The sequence below is a fragment of the Corvus brachyrhynchos genome, unplaced genomic scaffold (assembly GCF_000691975.1).
Source record: "Corvus brachyrhynchos isolate BGI_N302 unplaced genomic scaffold, ASM69197v1 scaffold595, whole genome shotgun sequence".
NCBI classification, from domain to species: Eukaryota; Metazoa; Chordata; class Aves; order Passeriformes; family Corvidae; genus Corvus; species Corvus brachyrhynchos.
The window spans coordinates 718,382-738,526 of NW_008238373.1; the positions used below are offsets into that span (position 1 = coordinate 718,382).

Consider the following 20,145-nt stretch of genomic DNA (forward strand, 5'->3'; position numbering starts at 1 on the left):
TAAAGTAAGGTTCTGGCCCAAAGAATCCATCAAATGTAGGCTTCAATTTCAAAGGTAAAGAGAGAACAGCTAATTTAAAAGTTCTCTTATTAAAGGTAGTTTTTATAGCAGGAAGAATGTATAAGTACAGACTAGCAACTTGTGGTCTAGTCCTTTTTTTGCATTAATGTGATTAATTTGTTTTCAGTTCTTTTGTTCAAGAAATTAATTTTTCCTCTCACATTGTAGGACCCTTTGAAGTTAGCATCCACCTGTCAACCTTTTTCTCTCTCTCCTTATCCCCTCACATCCCTGGAGTGTGTTTATGCAGGTTGAGAGCAAGAAGTGCAGTGCCACCTCTAGGGAATGAATTCATACTATCAGTCTTAATTTTCAGGTGTTCAGTTTCACATATCAACCTATGAAACAGAACCAGTTTGATTTCAAGTTAAACATTTATTCTGTTCTTTAAATGGTTGTAAAAGTCGTATTTTAAAAATGTGTATCTATAATAAAACCTTTCCCAGTATGACCAGTTTCTCTCCTGCTTCAAGTGCCTTCTTAAAAACGATCCTGAAATAAAACTGTTTCTCCCGAGTGAGTTCATTGTAATAAAGAAATGTTATTAGAGAGTTAGTTCCCAGTATGCTGACACAAGTTTGTCTGACAGGAGTTTTTTTTCAAAGCTGTTCTTAATTTGTATTCACTGAAATGGGGGTCAGACCCCACCAGCCCTCCATGTTTTTAAGTCCTGAAATACACAGCATATCTAATGTTGTTGCAGCTTTTTGACTGTGGTCCTCTCATGAGATAATGAACATAGAAATCACTAAGGGGGAACTGAACTGAATTTAGAAAATTAAAGTGATAGTGCAAATCAGCAGAGTGAGCCTGCCCACCCTAAATCACAGAGAATGGATGGCTTGAAAGCTTGGGTTGCACGGCTTACTGCCAGCAAAGACCTGAGTTCAGGATGTCTGCTTTTTTAACCTCTGAAAGAGGAAAAAAGAGGTACAGTGTTACTATCAGTTGGAAAGCAAGAATCTCTTTTGCCCAAATGTTTATAATTTTGATGTAATTATTTTTGCACAAAAAGATGCAACAGTAGGCTGTTTGAATTTCTTCATGGAAATATGAGAAAGCCAGTAAATGTGCATGTGGGCACAGCCTCATGATAAGACTGCTTGCCAGGGTTAATGTGGCTCAGGTCCTGACTCAGCACTACTCTCTGTTACATGGTTCTGTTGCCTCTTTTTCCTGGTGGGGTTGGTTTGGGATTTTTTTTTCTGTGTTTTTTGAGGGGTTTTGTGTTGCTTGTGGTTTTGGGGTTTTTTTTTGTTTTTGTTTTTACTGGATTCTTTCACTTCTCTAAAAAGTTCAAAGTTAAATCCATTCCCTGAGCAATAGCACTAAAACTTTCAGAAATTCTGTGCTGGGTGTGAGAAAGTCTTAAATCGATTTTGTTGAATTAAGTAAGGGCTTTAGTTGTGCTCTGAAAGGTTCCATTTCATGTTTTAAAAAAACCCATGGAGCAGGTATATACACATCTATACATACAGACTTTTTAAAACTGGAAACATGGACGTGCAGGTTTTTATAGAGGCTTTTGAAGCCAAGAGGAAGTCAGGAGCTCTGAAGAGTACAACCTGATAGCAGCCACAGGCAGCCCAAAGACCAGCAGCTGTAGAAACAAAGTAGAGCCAGATTTCTTCCACTGCCCACAATGCTGTTGAGTTCTGAATTTTGGGTTTACCTTCTACAGCTAAAGAACCTGACAGAAGGAGTTGAATCTTTTTCATATGTATTTGGGTTTGGGTTTGAGTCTCTGCAATGTGAGGTGTCTCAAGTAAAAAAAATGGAGATAACTGTCTAATTCTACTGCGTATTGCAGTGAATGTATGATGGAAATTTCTGACTCAAAATGCCTGTCAGTTTGTCATAAATCAGAAACAAAAAATTAAAAGGTGTGGGGAAGTTTAAAACTGAAATATCCTTTGCTTTCCACTGCATAACCTTTATAATTTTTTAAAAATCTTTATTCTTTTAAACAAAGTAAAGCAAATCACTGCTCTTCCCAAAAATTAATGCAAAATTTTGGCTTTTTTCCCCCCCTGAAATGGGGGACTTTATTGCTGATACTCCATACGTGTGTGGTAATACAAAAAGAACTTTTGTAGATCTCTTAATAAGCAGTGCTTTCTCTTGATTTACCTCCTCCTCAATTTTACCAGGGTTTTTAAGGCCTTAGTAACTCAAAGTCGACTTAGTTTCTAATCTTCTTGGTAAATTATTGTTTGGTGCAACATAAAGTGAAAACAACATACAGTTTTTAAATGTTAGCTATCACAGTGATGATGTGAATGGGGGTATACTTGTAAAAAGTCATCAGTATTACAGTAACAACACATTTTACAAGAATCCCTGAGCCTTGAACGTATTGATTCATCCAGCACAAAAGCTTCTGTTCATTTGCAGTATAGATCATCTGAAGTTCCATGTGCTTGAGACATGGATATTGGCATGTAGGTACACAAGTGTAGTATCAATACAAATATGACCGTGGACCTGTGTTATCCTCTCTTTCCATGGTGTGTCTGAAAGGATTTATAGCATGGCTGTAGAAGTTTTCCTGGAGGCATTGGTCAAAGTCTGAGCTTCCCCTTCTCTTTCCTTGCTGCTTTTCAGAAAGAAAATACATCTTTTGTTGTTCTTGGAAATACTGAAGAGAAATTGAGAAAATGGCAAAAAATCTTAATAGAAATACAGTACATCTTTGTGTACATGAAAATGAAGAATTGGTAAGATCTGAAAAGTGTTTTGCAGAGGGAAATGGAGAACATCACTGACCCGTAGAAGTAGGTGTCCTGAACTTGAAGAGCACATAAAAACAAATCAGGACCATTGGTATTCAGAAAGAGGTTTGCCATATTCAGCCATGGCTTTCATGGCAAGGAGATACTCGTGGTTGTTTTCTTATCAGTGAGTGCTTCACTTCAAAACCACTCGAAATTCCTAACCCCACAGTTACAGAAAGCAGGCTGCAGGGTGGTGGTGATAGGGATGTGTGGCTCACAGAGGTGCTGCTTTCCTCATTAATTGAGGTTGTTCGTTCAGGAGGTGACTGTGGCCAAAGTACAGTGTGCTGCCATTAGCCATCCTTTCCAGAGGGCCAGCACCTGGGCAAGGAATCTGTACTTGGCTGACCAGACTGTTCCTACCCCAAAGTACCCTATAACAAACTGTTGTTTGCCTGCTTGTTTATTCATTTCTTTTCTCTCTTCCTTTTGTTGTGCTTTTCCCGCAGGATAAAACCCTCTCACTGAGGGAAGTGGTCGCTGTTCCCCAGGCCCATTGTCAGCTCTTGAACAAGAAGGGCCCCATTTGGGCAGTATCCAGTTGGGCTTCACCTCGTGCCTCCCTTGTCTGTGTCACATCCTGAGTCCTCTTTGGCTTCCTATTTAACCATTCTTGATGTGGTTTGTTTGGGGTTTTTTCATTCCTCTGAAACATTACAGCTCTTCCTGATGCCAAAACCACTCCCTCTATCTTAAAGTCCTCCCATGGAGGACCATGGAAACCCATGTCTTTCACTGTGTTTTCCAACATTATTTCACAAAAGTTCTTTTTGGCTTTATCTGGACAATAAAAGTCAGCTGACAAATGTAAGGATTTTTAGGCAAAGATGGCAGGTCTTACTCATCCTTTTTATAGAGCTCTAGTGCAGAGGCAGTTCACAAGAACACTTTGGTATTGTACCATTTGAGTAACGAGTGTAAAATGCAGCAATCAAAGACCTGCTGTGTCTCAATCACATATTGGCCTTTATATTAATATGTTTTTAGCACAAAGATAGCTGCCATAGTTCTGGGCTTGCTTCATCTTGTTTGGAAAATTGATCAGAAGGTATTTGATTTCCCTGCTGCAGAATGCTCTGTTCGCATATCGATTTTCCTTTCTCTGAAACCCATTTCTATTGAGGCTTTTTTGTGTTTGTGCCATAATTCTGCTGGACTCTGCTTCTGTTTATTACAAGTAAATTTATGTGTTAGCACTGCCTCACTTTTTGTTGTTACAGGGCTTTACAAAAGCTGCAGTTTCTCTGTAATTGCTAATGAATTATGTTTTTCAAAATCACTGTGGAATGTTTTTCAGCCCTGTGGCTCCCAGCCTTTTTGTTGACTGCAGTGTATTTAAGATGGGTGAAAAAAACCCTTCTGCTTTTATTGTTGGCAAAGGGAAGAGAGAGGGTCCAGTGTTTGCCCCGAGATGTGTTAGGTTCGATAGATTCTGGTGTTTGTGTCAAGCTGAGAGGCAGGATTTGTCTTCCCTCTCCAATACTAAAAGCAGACATGTGAGAGTTCCAACAGTGTGTTCTCTCTGAAGCTGCATTTCATCAGTAGTTAAGCTAAGTGTTTACCTATGTCTGCGCTTCTGTATGAGGCATTGGGACACTTGGATTATTGTTTCATGCATAAAAGTATTTATTGTTTGAAATTTCTTCTTTTTTTTTTTTTTTTAACCATCCCTCCTGCATAACTCATTTGCTTGATCCAGAGTTTTGCTGCTGCTGCAGGATATTATCATTTAGCATGTGTCAGCTCAGGCTCTAATGTGCAAGAGCAATGGTGCAGAAAAACCTTCTTTCTTCACTGAAACAGATAAGGGGATGGTCCAGAGGTTGTGGTTTGAAACTCAAAATGGCACTTTAACTAATCTGTACCACTAGAAAGGCACCGAGTTGTTAGTTCCCTGAAACACTTGCTGAAGTGGTTGACACAGGAATAGGTCTTTTTTATTTCTTTATTCTGACCTGTGCCTCATATCTAGTGACTTGTAGGCAATTTCTGTTACACACCTGAATACCTGTGCTGTCTCTTTACAGGGGTTTCCCTGTGTCTTCCCCAGCACCTCTGCAGAGGCTGAAATGTAGAGTGTGGTGGGGGACTCCAGGCAGAATCACTGCTTTCAAAGTAAATCAAACTCTTACAAGCCTTCAGTGCTCTTCTGTCTTTCAGATACAGCTTTGTTTAACCATTTTAGAAGCTAGACTAGAACGTGCAATGCATGTTCAGAGCAAAGAGAGAAAACTTTGGGGGAAAGACTGGCAGAATTTTCTCACAGAATTTTCTGCTTATTTACACCTGCTGAAATGGGTTCATAAAATTATTTATACATTTATGAGCATTTTAGTCCTCTCATTTTTACTGGTTATGTCACTGAATTTTCCCAGCACTCATCTGGGTCTCACACTGCACACTTTCTGTCTGCACAGTGAGATTAATGCTGTCATGGGATCTGCAGAGGAGTGCTTAAATTTATGATTCAAATGGACACAGCTCTTGTGGCCGAAATTGTGAAGAGGTTCATGAATTCTTAATTAGAAGGGATTAATTCAGTGAATATAATTTCCTAAACTAAGTTGTGGTGTGGAGGATAGATGTAGCTTAATGTGTAAGTAATTAAAATATGCACATTCTCCCTAGAATGTGTGAGCCATACCCTGGATAACCAAGTTTCCTTTCAGATGCTCTTCTCTGCTATGCTTGTGTATTTCAGGAGCAGAATGCCTTCAGATAGGCTGTGATATGCCTCTTACCTGTTACATTACATACAGAACAAGTGAACTGAAGTTACCATGGAAGGAAAAGTCCCTCATGAATTCAAAACCTGCCATTCCAGGCAGGAAATGGTTTTTCAGCTTCTTTCCTGTGTATTTTGTGCTTTGTACTTTCTTCCAAGTTGCATTTTTCTGACTTGGCTCATAAATGGTTGCAAAACTGTTTTGAAGATTTTTTTTTGAGGAAAGTGTATAAAACCAAAATCACAGTATTTAGAAGCCGGCAGTAATTTGAAAAGAAAATGTATGCAAATGATCACATAAATTCAGGTACAAAGTAGGCAAAAAAAGCTACCTGTGAAGGAAGCTTCTTTCTTGAGCCCTAAGGCAAACAACTAAAGGCATGAAGCATAAGCTACAAATCCTGCTTGTTAAGCTTACTACACACGTTTTCTTCCAAAATGAGAGATTTGTAAAAAGCATTTCACCAACTTGCACTTCTGCACCAGGACTCCCAAGGCTACCACTGTGGCTCTGCACTGTGGCAGTCGCTCTCTGTGGCACCCACAGTGCAGAAGGGTTGGCGATCCCTGGGCCGTGCAACACCTGCCATCCATCCTTTCCTCCAACTGCTGGATCAGAGCTTCAGCCAGGACCTCAGGGCCTTGTCCTGCGCCCATCCTCTTGATGGCATTGGCTTTGGATGAAGGAGGAAACAGGAAGGAAATAGGACTGCTAAGAAATGGCTTTAAAGGTGGGAGAACAAAATTCCTCTACGAGCTGAGATTGTTTTAAATCAGATGTAGGTGACTAGATGGAGGAATCCCTAGTTTAAATTCAGTGGGCTTACTCTACAGGATATTAACATTACTAATTTTTAAAACCTCCCCCTTCCTTTTTTATCAGTATTTGAGATTCTGTGCTCTTCTGACCTTGGACCTCAAGGGAAGCTGGACGAGCTGGTGCTAAGCCACTGTTTGTTTTCCCTCTAATGTGTTCCCTGGGGATTGGATACAGTTTATGAATATCTCAGTTTCTCCAGAATCTTCAGATCCTAGTTGCTGATTTTAGTAGTGTATTGGACAAGTTTAATATGCACCAACAGTTTCTGGGTACAAGATAGGTGCCCTGCCTAGGGCCCCTTAAATCCGGAAACCATACAAGTAAATCAGTCACTTTTGGGGAACACTGGATTTAATAGCGTAGCTTAAGGAGTCTGCACTCGATCAGGTACTTTCTCAGATCATCAAGTTTCTTCAGAACACTGTGTAGCATGTAGGTGATGTGAATTTTCTGGTACACCTCAGACAAGTTTTATGGGCACATGTGGAGGGCAGTTACCTGAGGCAGCAGACTGCTCCACGGAAAATACCTATCGTTCTTGTGCCTGCTTTGTCTAGACAAGAGCTCTGGAAATGCAGGCTAGGGATGTTTCTTACTCCAGCCACTGTTCCTGTAAGCCCAGGCTGTCCTCTGTTTCATTTTTAAGTTTTTGTTCAGAATGATGGAAGGTGTACTTTAATGAAACTAACCTCTAAAATTATTTTCTGAAAAGATCGTATAGCGTGCTTGAGAACATGCCAACAGTACAGCATTTGCTCAACCTTCTAGAATTAGTCTTTGGTAAAAGAGGGCCCTGATGCTAATGGATTAAAGTCAACACAACCTGTGGATTTTAAAGTGAGGTTTAATGTGAGGTTTAATGGATTTTAACCAAAATAAATAGAATTGCTCAAGGCTGATGGAAGTTCTGTGGTCTCTGATACAGATCTAAGCCAGAAGTTTAGTTGAGAGTACTATTTCCCTAAGTATTTTCCTTTGGTTTCTTGTGTAAGTAGAAATAGCAAAAAATATCATTTCTGCTGGAAAGGCAGGTAGGAATATTAATCATAACAGTGCAGGACTATCAGATGTTTTGCATTCCAGCATTGCTAAGTAGAGCTCTAGAGGAGGGAGAGGAAAGTTGTCCTTGCTTCTGCCCTCCACAGTCATCTTGGTCCTATAAAACCTTGGTCCTGTTCTAACAGGGTGGGCTTGACAGCAAATGAGAAAAAAGAAAGTAATACAGCCAATTTTTTTAGGATTTAGTTACATGGGATGCAGCTGACTGTCCACATGAGTAGTTTTATGCTGAAAGTAGTAGCTTTTCGTCTAATTGTAGTCTCAGGCTTCAACTTCACAAGCAACTGCTCAAGCAAAAGACTTGTCGTGGGAGGCCAGGCAGTATGTTATAAATGGTAATTTACAAAAAACCTAGCATGTTTAAATAATGAAAAACCAAAACACTTGCAGCAAGCAGCTTTTTAAGACAACAGACAAATCATCAGGAACTTGGGATCTAAAGGTGTGTTGGGGACACGATGGATTCTCTTGACTGGCATACCGAAACATAAAACCGATAAAATGCTCCTTTTCTCATCAGTGCAGCAGAGTGTGGACAAATTAGGTGCTCATGAATGGCAAGTGTTTGGATTGTGGACCTTGACTTTCTCTCCCTCCTTGCAAAGAGCTAGGCAGGGGTGGGAGAGTGTCTGAGGAGGATTTGCAGCAATGTGCCTGCAGCCTTTTCCAGATGCAAAACTTAGATTCCATTTTGACAGAACTAATGGAGAATGAGAGGGATGCCTGGTGCCAAACAGCTAATTTCATTTTTCTGATCTGCGAACATCTGTGGAATTCCCCTGGCCTTGGTCCAGCTTCTGCTTGAGAGGAGTCCTGTTGGATCTGTCAGTAAGTGGATGTGATCGCTTTTTCGTGTCCACTTCCACTCAAGGACTTCATTTCCCTTTGTGTGCTACAAAATCAGCAAAAGCAGATACGCAGGGAATGCATGGTCAGGAAAAATCCCCCATAAGGGCAGTGACCCAGTGTCAGCCTTGCACCCAAGCAAGGACATGGCCATGAGCCATCCTGTGCCCTCCCTGGCTGCTGTGGCCAGCAGTGCAAGCTGACTCAGTTGTGTGATGGCAGAGCAGGCTCCTTTCTACTCTAGATCTTGCAGACTTCCTGAGAATGGAGTTAATCCAACACCACTTCATGGCAGTCAGTGGTAATTTCCTGTTTAGTATTAAAAGGCTGCATTTCCAGAAAATTGTGTCTGGTTGTGGGTTTTTGTTTTTTTTTTTTAATTAAGTCCTAAGAATGTTTTGTCACCCTTTGTGTAAACGAAGGGCATAGGAAGTACAATTTCACAGAGATAAGAGTTTTACATGTAGGCTGAGGAATGCATGAACAAGAAGTCCTTCAGTACTGTGAAACAAATCTATGTCTTTTTTTTATTATTTTTTTTTTAAGCGTGTACACTACTGCTTACCCAGCTGTGATGAGTAAGTTACAGAATTGAGTTTGCAATAACTTCACAAGGGCTAGGACTGGCTGAGAATAAAGTAGGAATAAGTAGCTTACCCCATGATTTCACGTGAAGATCAACCAACAAAGTGTAGTTCTCAGTACTGACAACTCGTATTATCTTCCCCCATTCTAACTGGAGTTTTCCCACTGATTTCAGCTAGACATGTTCATAGTATGTGCATTTTAGGCAGTTGGCTTCCAGTCTTAGATACCATCAGTGGGACTCCCTCATGTAACTTGAGGTAGCTGAAACCCGTTGGGCAAGTTGTTCTGTAAACGGGTATCTGTGTGTCTCCATCAACTGCAAAGGGAGCCTGGATGACTGAGTTCTGGAGTGGATGGTTCTATCCTAGATGTTTGTAGAAAAATGGTTTGAACTCCATACTGTTGAAAAGTTCCTGTGTGAGAAACTGGTCTTGCTGAAAGGCATCTGCATCCTCTCAGATTTTTTTCCTCAGAGAATGTTCTTTTAATGCAAGTTTTTTCCTGAAGGTAATTTCTTGGAATTGCACTTGAACTTATATAACAAATTTTGCAGTGATCTAGTGAAAATAAAACACCTCTCTTTCTATTTTGTTTTGAATGACTTCTGTTTGGCAGTTTAACTTTCTGTATTCTCCAGTGATAATATGAAATTATGTGTTTTACTGGATTATTTCAGAATTTATTCTGAAAGCAGTTCCTTCTGGAGTAGTTAATATTCCTTGTATGAACTGTTTTGAGATAGTTCTTGGTTCTGTTACTCTCTTTCTTTTCCATTTTTGTCCCCTTCAGATTTCTTCTTTCCGGTGTTTGGATATTTCATTAACTTGATATTTGTTGTATTTCAGGAGAAACCTGATGCCAGCCCCACATCTCTACAGCTGCGATCCCAGATTGAGGTAAGCACTTAGACTTTGATCATCCAATTTTGTTTGTTTGTTCTTTAGTTTGATATTCTGCATAAAATGGGTAAAGGCTTCTCTAGTGTCTGCTCTCAGTGCTGCTTGTCTTCTCTTGCAGGAGTCCCTTGGTCTTAGCAGCACTGCATCAACACCCGACACTGAAAGAAAGTAAGTGAAGGCAAAGGAAGTGAGAAAGGAGGGAGGGGGAATTTGGTATGTTTTCTTTTTCCTTGGAGTAAATTAATTTTAGATTGTACTGATGTTTCTAGATTTCAGATCCAGACACTATGAATGAAACCTGTTTGGGAACCTGCTCCTTCTCTTCCTTCTCTTCCTCCCTTTTGGGTTTTTATTATTTTGGGTTTTTATGCCAAGGGAGGGGTACTGTTTCTCTCTTCTGTCAGCATTTGGGGTGTGCATACACCAAGACGACTGGTAGTCATTTCTGAGGAACATCAGTGATTCCACATTCTCTGCAAATTAAACCTGCTTTAAAAATTACTTTCTCTGACTAGACCTAAATGCAGCCAAAAATGACAGGTGAGGGGAAGGGAGAATTACAAACTTACATTGCATTCCTTTTCCTGTGCACTCCTGAGTTTGTAAGTGTGCTTTTGAAGAAGCTGCCAAGGGAATGAAGTATTTAAAACCAAGTTAAAAGGAGCTTTAATTTTAGCGTCCTTAATAAAAACCTCTCTGTGAGGACTGAGAGGGTTTCTGTTTACTGTCACCTCCTGCTGCAATGTGTGTGCTTGTTTTCTGTGCCTTCTTCCTTTGATCCCAAGATCTTGGATCCCTGCTGCTGAGGGTAACGTGCAGTGGTGCATGAAGACAACTGACACTGTATGTCCAATTGCCTGCACTTTCATGAGGTAGTGCCAGCTGGACCAGTTCAGAGGGAGTATGTGGAATCCATTTGTGATAGGACATGCTTTTGGAAGGTTTTACAGTCCCACAATTGAATATCCTCTAGTGTTTCATCACTGGGCAGTAATTGGAAGCTTTCTGCCCTTGCTTTTGCTAGGTCAGTAGAAGGACTGTCAGTCCCAGAGCAATTCTTGGTGGATGCAGCATATGGGATTTGCCTGAGCACTGACCCTATAGAAGTCAGTTGTGTGGAAGTGTACAACTGCTTAGGGGCTTCCTTGGGGCTTGTCTGGAAGCTGATTGATGCTAAAGGTCCCAGAATGTGATAAATTGTCTTTTAGAGGTGCCTTGTCTTGCTTTATCACTCAGAGAGAAAAGCAGAGATGGTTTGGTTGAGGTAGATGCTCATTTTCAAAACAGCCTGAGACAGGTAAGGTGAATTTTACCTTGGGTACCATCACTGCCCCTGTATTACATGCTGGTAAAAGAGAAGGCCTAGAAGTCTTAGAGTTTAATACTTTGTGCTTCAGATATTGAAATATGGAAAAGAATCCTTGAAGGATACCTGGCTGTCCCAACATTATAATGAAACTAGAAGTGCCAAGTAAATGGGAACTGTAATCTGGGAAGTAAACCTGCAAGATTATCCTATAATCATATGACTTTTCGCTCAGCCTCAAAGCACTTTACCCATGGGTAAATATCATAATCCTACCTCAGGTAATAAGAGATAAAGATCTCGCAGGAGGACAGCACAGAACTTGGAAAAAACTCCACTTACATGTTCTAACCAGCTTCTAAGTCATGCCTCTGTGTAGGTGTTCTACTACAAATAACTGAGTGAGAAGGCAGTATCTGCAAAAACTTCTCCTGAGTGACTCCTCTGAGACAGCCCATTTACAGAAATTATATTATCTTCGTTCAGATGAAAGGGACATGTGATTTTTGTGGACCTTTCAAGAATGGAAGTGTGCCATTTGACAATTTGTAGAAGGGTGTATGTGATTAACCTGATCATATATATGAAACTGGTGCAGGACAGGTTGTGCCAGATACTTGCACAATAAGAAGCAAGGCCATGTGATGCATGATAATTGGACAAGGTGTTGAAAATAATAAATTATATCTACTCAATACTGTACAAATTATTCAAACCTGAAATTATACAGGCCTGTGCCTATTTGTGACAGCCTGCCACATCAGTGCTGGCCTCACCCCTCTAGCCTGGAAGGCTGAATTGTCACAGGAATTACCTCTTCCAGGGAGGCAGAGTTTATAAAATTGATCTGCAGGAAAATGACCACTTCAAGCCCATCCGATATATCTGTACTTGCTACTAACATGTTGAATTAGATATTTTTCAGGGGAGGATGTTGTGTTGGCCCCAGGGGCTTTTGTGGGGGTTCAGTGTTTAGTATATGGCTTTCATCAGAATTTTCTGTATGGGCATGCTGCTAGACATGGGAGCTTGTCCCTTTGGGGGACATTGTTCTTATGTCCCTCTCATGCATGAAAGATGTGAGGTAAACCTTCTACAAAGCTTCTTTCGTTGTGAGAAGACTAGTTTGCCAAATATGAAACTTGATGCAGATGTGCATTGGTTTCTGATATTCACAAAGAGATTTGGGGGGCAAAAGGAAAGATTTGTTCAAAACTAGATATACAGACTTTCAGGAGCGGAAAATGTGTTTTCGTGAGTACTCTTCCACAAGTAAAAGCTTATCCAAGAATAGTTACAATTCTACATATTGAAAATCCAAATGTTTTCCTAGGATGAAATGGGTTGTTTCTGGTCTGGTGTTCTGAGCAAGTTGCTTTAGAAAATAAAGGCAGTCCCAAGGAAAAATCTGTATTGAAATAAGGAGACAGCAACTGTCTGGCTGGAATGTGGTCACTCTTGAGTAGCTCCCTCACCCAGCAGTGCTGCCTGCATACCCTACTGCTGAATGCTACCAAAGTCTAAAGTTTTAAAATAACACATCTGGATGGTTGTTTAATTTGCCAGAGTTGAGACATTCTGGACAGAAAGAAGCTTTGAGGGAACCTGGGAAAAGCAATGTTTGCTTTAACCCGGTTTGGTTTTCCTTTTCTGTGCTGCTCAGCTGGAAGAGAGAGCCCAACAGGGTCCACTGTACACCACACTGAAAACAGATTAACCTTGGTGGTCTGTGGTAGGAAAAAATCCTGTTTGTGTGGACAAGCAGTGTATGTTCAGTCTCGCCTTGAGTCTTACTAACCCTGCTGCCCCGTCTGGTCTAAAGTCAGTGCAGAATTAGTCAGTGCCCTCAGTCCGGCAAGTTGCTCAACAAGTATCTGTCTAGTGAGTGGTGGGTTCTGCCACAGATGAGCAGCAGTAGGGCCTGTAGGCAGACAAAAGGGATTAAATGAGCCTGGAGGCAGAATTGTTTGTCAGTGTGAGTCACTGTCCCTCTCGGAAGGCATTTGGGGCAATACTACCTTCCTCTGATGCTGACAACACTGTTCCTCTTAATTAGATAAAGCTACAAAAAAATTAGATGAAGCTATATGTGAACCTGCTCTATGCGTTATATGTGCCCTACCAAATATGCCTTTTTTTTATTGGTTCTGACAACAAAAGCAAAATCTTCACTCAGAGGCAAAAGCCGCTGAGATTTATGTGAATAACATCAAGGGTGCTGATGTGGCCTGAGAAGCTATCCATAAACAACAAAAAACAAAGTCATGTTTATTTAAGCTTTGCTTCACAATTGCTCTGGTTTTTTGGCCTTACTGGAGTTCCTTCTATAAATTGAAACAGTTCACGAGGTTTCTAAGTCATATCATATTCAGCAACTAATGCTGAGCATGGAATGAGGTATTTGTAGCTTTCTTCTCTGAATAATAAATTTCACTTCCCTCTGCCCTTTCCAAGATTTTCATCTTTTAAACTGCAGTCTTGCTGACAGTTGTGGTGCTAGTGTAGCTTTGCTGTTTCGCAGTGTGCCTTCAGTAAAGTGGCAACAGCATCTTTAACAGTGATATTATCCATTTTAAACAAAAATCTCCCCAGAACCACAGGTGCTTCCATACAGACACATTGACTTCTGTTTTTGCTAGAAGAATCATCAGTGTAGAAAATATGCAGTAAATGTGTTCTTTAGCATTTACTGTTACTTCTCTGACCCCATACCATGTTCATCTAGGGATGTATTGTATATACAATTCCTATTATTTCAAAGTGATGGCAACACCCCAAGGATGTTTACTCAGATAGGGGACTGAGCAAAGTTTTCTCATAATTGTAAACAGAGCATTTAAACAATGTAACCCAACTTTTAGCCTGTTCCCATTTTTGAGCATTCAAGTGTACATGACAGACTGATGAGCTCTGCATGTTTGCCAGGAAATCCAGGTTAAACCCAGTCCCCTGAACTCAGGCTTCTGCATCCTGACTCTCATCCTGTTTTTAGAAGAACTGGGGGGATGTTGCAGAAAGGAAGCTGTGTGTTTTCCCTCTTTGGAAGTAGATCTGTTTGCTGTCACTGTTTGCTCCATCAGCCTTTGGGCTGAGTTTCAGATGTGGTGTATCTGAGAACTGCCGGGAAAGAAAAGGAAGTGAGTGAGAGGCTCAAGAGCACTGCATACAGATAGAATGAGGTACAGACATTCCTATATACGAATTTTTTTCTTTACAGTTGCTAGAGAAAGAAAGGATGAAACAAGGCTCGAGGTAACAGTTGTGTCCTGTATCTGATGTTTCAGTCATTCCCACCAACTTTGTGTGGCAGTGGGTATTAGGAATTGTCACATCCTATGTGAATCACCTGCACTTTCTTGAACTGTACCACTCAAGTGCACTCCTGAGCAGTGAATGGTCACACTTCATATCAAGTGCCACAATTCACCCTGCTGTACTCCTCAGACTGTGACTCCGTACAGTTCAAACATTCTTGACCCTGTAATACTCAAGACCTAAATCCAAGACTCTGCCAGAGCAGGGAACTGGCCAGAAACATATGTGTCAGGCAGAAGGAGAAAAGCAGGCATGTGTGGTGTGCAGGTGACACGGGGCAACATTGCTCAAGGGCTTTGCATTCCCCTGGTGTGGGGGAGCTTCTGTGCTCTGGCAGCTGCATCCTCAACTCCCTACTTCAGCTGCTCCTGAGGGCAAATGTCTGTCACCCTCTGTGTGTGCAGGATGTACCAAGCCACTCACACGTTACATTCATTTGTTTGAGTTTGGCCAGATCTCTGATGGTTTGTTGGGAATGTCACAGCTGGAGCTCCTCAGGCACTGTGGCTTTCTCCGAGGTTGTTAGTGGGCAAGCAGCGAGGCCACAGCACAAGTGGCTGCTATCTGCATTGTATCTGTTGTCACTGAAGGAGAGACGATTGACTGAATCTGTTTTTAAGAATTTTTTGCAATGAGTGTGCCATAGTACAGCCGTTCAGTGTCCCATGGTATAAACTGCAAGTCCGTATCAACCTAAGGCTGGCAGAAGGCTTACATTTCAGTGTTCTCATCTTCCGCAGTGATTTTCAGTGAAAGCTGCAGAAAGGTTCATACAGGCCTCAATTCTGCCTCTTTCGGTACACTAATCTACTGGCCTTTGCCAGTAGTTTTTAACACTTGATTCCCTAGTCTTCTTTCCCTGCAGCATCCAAACTGCAGGTCAAGATTTGAATGCAGTAGGTTATTAAATCCTCCCTCCAGGTCATGGATGGGGGGACTTAAATTCTATCAGCTTAGATTCTGGCAACTTCTCAGATGCCCAGATTAATTCTGGCAGGTATTTGTAAACTCATCTGCAAAGAAAGAGGAGTGCAGGTCTGAAAGAGGATGTGAGGCAGAGAGAGGGCAGAAACTGAGAAGAACAAAGCAAAAAACAAACAAGTCCCCCAAACTGAGGTAGCTAAAGGGTGCACTTAATTGCCAAGAGAATAAATTCTTCCTTTTGCATAGTTTAAAAATGGAAAAGAATATTGGAAGAAAAAGAAGTAAGAGCTTTTTGTACTTGAGATGTTTGCACTTAAGATACATTTTTTTTATACCCTGTTCTTGCAGAAATCGAAAAGAATCAGTGAATGTGTATGGCCCTGTTTTCACTTGTTTGAGGCCTGATTTAGTCAAAGGCAAATTATTCATGCTGCCTTTAAACAGCCTCCTCAAGAGAAGTAGGGCAGGAAACTCCCACAATAACCCACACAATGGGAGTGAGAGGCCAGCCAAACGCCGCCTGGGACACGTGAGAAGGGAAACCAGTGTGCCTTTGAGCAGCTGGAAGAAGATTTCAAGCCTGGAAATTTTGTGCAAGGAAGTATGAAGGGCTCATTTCACAAGGAAGTCTGACTTGTCACAGCGAGTTGAGATGGCACATAGTGAGCAATACGCAGGGAGCAGGGAAGCATTGCCTGCAGCGTTGGGCCCTGCTCTTTGCACTCAAAGAGTTTTTAGCTGGCAATTATCTGCCCCCTGGATGGGACCAAGCATTCTGTTATTAAACACATGACGTACCCCCATCTGCCTGCTGCCAGTCCCCAGACCGAGCCCATGGGACCGGCTTGGTGACTTCCATGCTGGTGATGCTACAGAGTACACACACACACACACACACACAGCCCACAAGCAGCTCAGTGTTTGTTTCCACTGAGAAAGTTTTGACCTGCTTAAAGAGCCATTGCTATGGAAACCTAATGAGAAGATAATTGAATGAAACCTCTTTGCTTTCCATCCCTTTCTCACACTGGTGCCAGCAAGGTCAGAACCTTGCAGGCCTTCTTTCTCTTCAGGTTCATGCAAATTTGATAAAAATACCAAAGGCCCATTTTCTTCCCTTTGCCAGCTCCAGTTAGATAAATTACCTTGTATTCAGTCAGGAGCAGTTACAAGTCTGTCAGTTTTTCATACTGATTATGTAAGTGGGCCATTTCTAATGCACACGGATAACCAAATGACTTTGCAGCAGAGCCAGCATGGGCTTTTGCATTGGTTTATTCACCACTCTGAATATGCATAATATTTGTATACTAAAAATCACATCTAAACCATTTTCCTCAGTGTACTATAAATAATTATTGGTAAGGAATGAGAGGGGCACTATCAGTTTATTGAAGACGATAGCAGTAGTGGTTTCATCATCATATGGTGCTATGCACCTGTGGATTTTATGATCCATAAATGAGAAGCAACCATTTGTTAAAGCACATCTGCATTTAAAATATAAATGGCCATCACTCTCAGTTCCCAGATTTGTTCTGTTTTGAGAATGATGAGATTTCAAAAATCAACAGGCACATTCATGAAAGCAGCGCATGGTGTCATTTGTTTCCTTTCCCAGTTCTGTGGAGTACCAGCACGTTCTTGGGGCACATATGACTGTGTCTCTTGTAAAATCAACCACTCTCTATGCAAGATTAGCCCTGGTGTTGTTCTGTCTGAGATCAGAATCAGTCCAGAGTTAACAGGAAAGCTGTAGCCTAGTTAAAACCAGTCTTAATATTATCAGACTGGCTTAGTTGGCTTGTGATCCAAATGTGTGCATTGGTTCTTCCTTGTGCACCAAGTTTTGGAGCCACTTCCAAGTTTCAAAGGTATTGCTTAGGTGTAACAATTTTATCCCCACTGTAGCACTTCTATGGAAAGATAAGATTCAGAGACCATTTTAGATGTCAGGCTTTGACATTGCTCTTACAAAGAGCCCCAGGCTCCAAAACAAGAACCAAAAGTGCCCTCCAGAGGCAATCCTTATGATGTCTTCAGTGTCTAAGATGTCTGGTCAGGTCTCTTATCTTTCAAGCAGCCTCCTATAAAAGCAGTTCCTTAAGTTTTTGAAGTTGTCCTCCCTTTCTCTACCTACTGTTGGAAGTTTGTCCAAATAGTTAGGAAATGTTAGCTTCTCTTTTCTAATTCTTTCCAGCATGTGCCTGTTCCTGTGCCTGCTTTATTAACAGGCAGTAAGTTAATCTTCTTGCAGCTTTCCAATTTGACAGGCAAAACTTTCCTAGCTTTCTTTTGTAAGATAAGTTGTCCAGTTCTCTGGCTATTCTAATAGCTTTCTCTTTACCACATCTAGTTTGAACTCATCTCTTTTGAGCATGAATAATGATGGTTGTACAGCCATTCCCATATATATTTGTTTTTCATATTCTTCATACTGCCATTGGAATTTCCTTTTAGAAAAAAGCCTTTTAGGATTAATGTGTAGGTTTTTTCTCAGTCATCCTTTTCCACCTGGTATCCCCAGGTACTCTGTCATTTGCAAACCTCCAGCATTTGAAAGACTGACTTTTGTGTCTGTCTTGTTTGTGCATTTGCACATTTTAGTGTTGAATGTGTACTCATTTCTGTTAAGCCAGTCTTTCTAATCAACAAGTTCCTTGTCCAGGTTCTCCGCTCCAGCTGTTGCTACTAAATTTTGTGTCACTGATCACTCCCTGAGTGGCCTGATGTAATTTACTAAATTTTGCTGAAACCCATCAACTCTCTAAGGCAGTAATATTTGGGTACTCTCAAAAGTAGCTCCATTTTTAGATTATGTATTGTGTTTTCTATTTGGGGGTTTTTTGAGCTTTTTTTCGCATTTATTTATTTCAGCAGTTTGGCTTGAAGAGGCACAAAGTACTGGCCTAGAGATGGTTCAAGATTTGTGAGATAAATGAATTAAAGTTTTGACCCCATCCGTTGCCCATTTCCAGAGATTATGGGTTGATAAGAAAATACTCCTTCCCTCTGGCTGTAAATCTTGGTTTTTTCCTCGTGTGAACATATACCCATACATTTCTTCTGCTTTATGTGGTGACAGAGTACATTTCATGTGAAAGCTTGCTAATGAAGTTGTACATCAGACCACAACAAAAATGAAGGCCTCCGTGGTGGAGTAATGGCATTTGGCTCCCTTTCAGACACACAGTGCTGAAACTTCTGCCAAGTGTCACTGCATCATTAACTTTCAGTACAAGTTATCAGTCTATGAATGGAAGAGCACAAATCGCTTTCAGTGCACGTTCACAGAAGCGCTGCAGATTTAACAGAGTAAGGGAGTGTAATTTGCAAATCAAACATACAGTGACTCCAAGGTAGTATGGATTTTTCACCAGACATCTAGGAAGCAAAATGCTTGATTGATTTCACTGAGGATTTTTAAGCATCAGAACTGTCTGGTGGAATTAAAAAGCAAGTGCCTTATCAGGCACTACGTGGTAAGTTTTGTTGGCATTTCCATCTCTTCAGAGCAGCTGTTAGCATTTTCAAGGTCAGCCCAGGCATGGAAGATTTCCTTTTTAAAGAATGCGTGAAAAGATAATTGGAATTTGCATCCTCTGATGAAACTCAGCATACTTCTTAAATCAGTTATAAATGAGAAGGTGGTCTGCTTGCTGTGGATCCTGCTTTTCTCCTCACCCCCTCTGGTTCAGGCACATCAGAAGTTTGCTCCTACTGCCCTTCCCCTTCTTTGGAGGCTGGTTTATGGTGAGTTGGTGGCCTCAGGCTAATTCCTACTGAACGGATGTCCACATCACAAACATTGCCACTACACCTGCTGCTTACTTGCATCGTTGTTGGCAACTGTGCAAGAGAAGAAAAGGATTAAAAGGAATTTGGAGGCCACAGAGCACAAGAGACTGCCTTAGAAACTGTCCACTTTGAGGGTGATTTCACTAGTAAGGCAGTTCTGATCATTAAGAGATTTCATTTTCTAAGGATGGTGATTTGGTACATTTCACGGATACTAAATTCATTTAAAATAAATAGAATAACTGCTTGATGGGTGGAGTCTATGGTCATGTGAAAAACATGTAGCGGATTAATTCTGTCAGTTCCAACAGAGCTTGGCTTTCATTAAAAGAAAAGTCTCCATATACAACTCCACATACTTTTCATCTGATTTACCTTTATTTAGAAAAATACTTGCTGAAAACTTTGCTTTGAAGTAAGTGTCTGGATGAATTCCTGGCCCTGTTGAAGGGCTTTCTCTAGAAATTTTTACCCAGGTAGCCTTTCACCAGGCTTCTTAAAAATTAAACATCTGGTGGCATATTATTGGCTTTTCCCCTTCAAGAGTAAACACCAGCAAGGAAAATAGTAAATGTCTCCCTCCTCCTGGTACACTAAAAATTTGAAGGTTTTTTGCCTCAATTTGTTTGCAGTTTGTGCTGGATTAAATGTCTGATCAGTCTGAGTTTCAAGGAGGTTGCATTTCAGAGCTTCACTTTGCCCTCCTTGTCTAGATGAATTACTAAATCACACTGAAACGTCATACTGTCTCGTTTCCCCTTTAATGATATCTTTGCAAATTGATGAGCATGTGTTTCCTGCTTACAAGACGTTGGCCAGTAATTGCTTACGTCTTCTAACACCGACCTGGCTTGAACTATAATTTCCCTTCGAGTGGTTTAGTGAATTGATCAGAAACTCTTTATTGCCCTCTGCTGGGGGTCTGAGAGAGCTAAAGGAGCCCGTGCAGGCAACTGTGCATGGACAGCCACAAGAGCGTGTCATATGTGTGTTATTATATGGCCTCATTTAGAGAATGGTTTGGCCTGAGG

At 41.1% G+C, this 20,145-nt stretch overlaps 1 protein-coding gene across 7 annotated transcripts in view; it reads left to right on the forward strand.

The window, feature by feature from the left end:
• Positions 1-20,145, forward strand: part of SASH1 (SAM and SH3 domain containing 1) — a 538,649-nt gene that overhangs the window by 466,502 nt on the left and 52,002 nt on the right. For 4 of the 7 annotated variants that reach the window (XM_017736377.1, XM_017736378.1, XM_017736379.1 and 1 more), the window contains exons 3-4: positions 9,718-9,768; positions 9,890-9,939. In XM_017736377.1, coding sequence (XP_017591866.1) covers positions 9,718-9,768; positions 9,890-9,939 — 101 coding nt within the window. Of the gene's footprint in view, positions 1-4,495; positions 6,291-6,495; positions 6,499-8,227; positions 8,267-9,717; positions 9,769-9,889; positions 9,940-20,145 lie in introns of those variants that run through there. The other 3 variants (XM_017736384.1, XM_017736380.1, XM_017736383.1) reach the window with 3 other exon arrangements.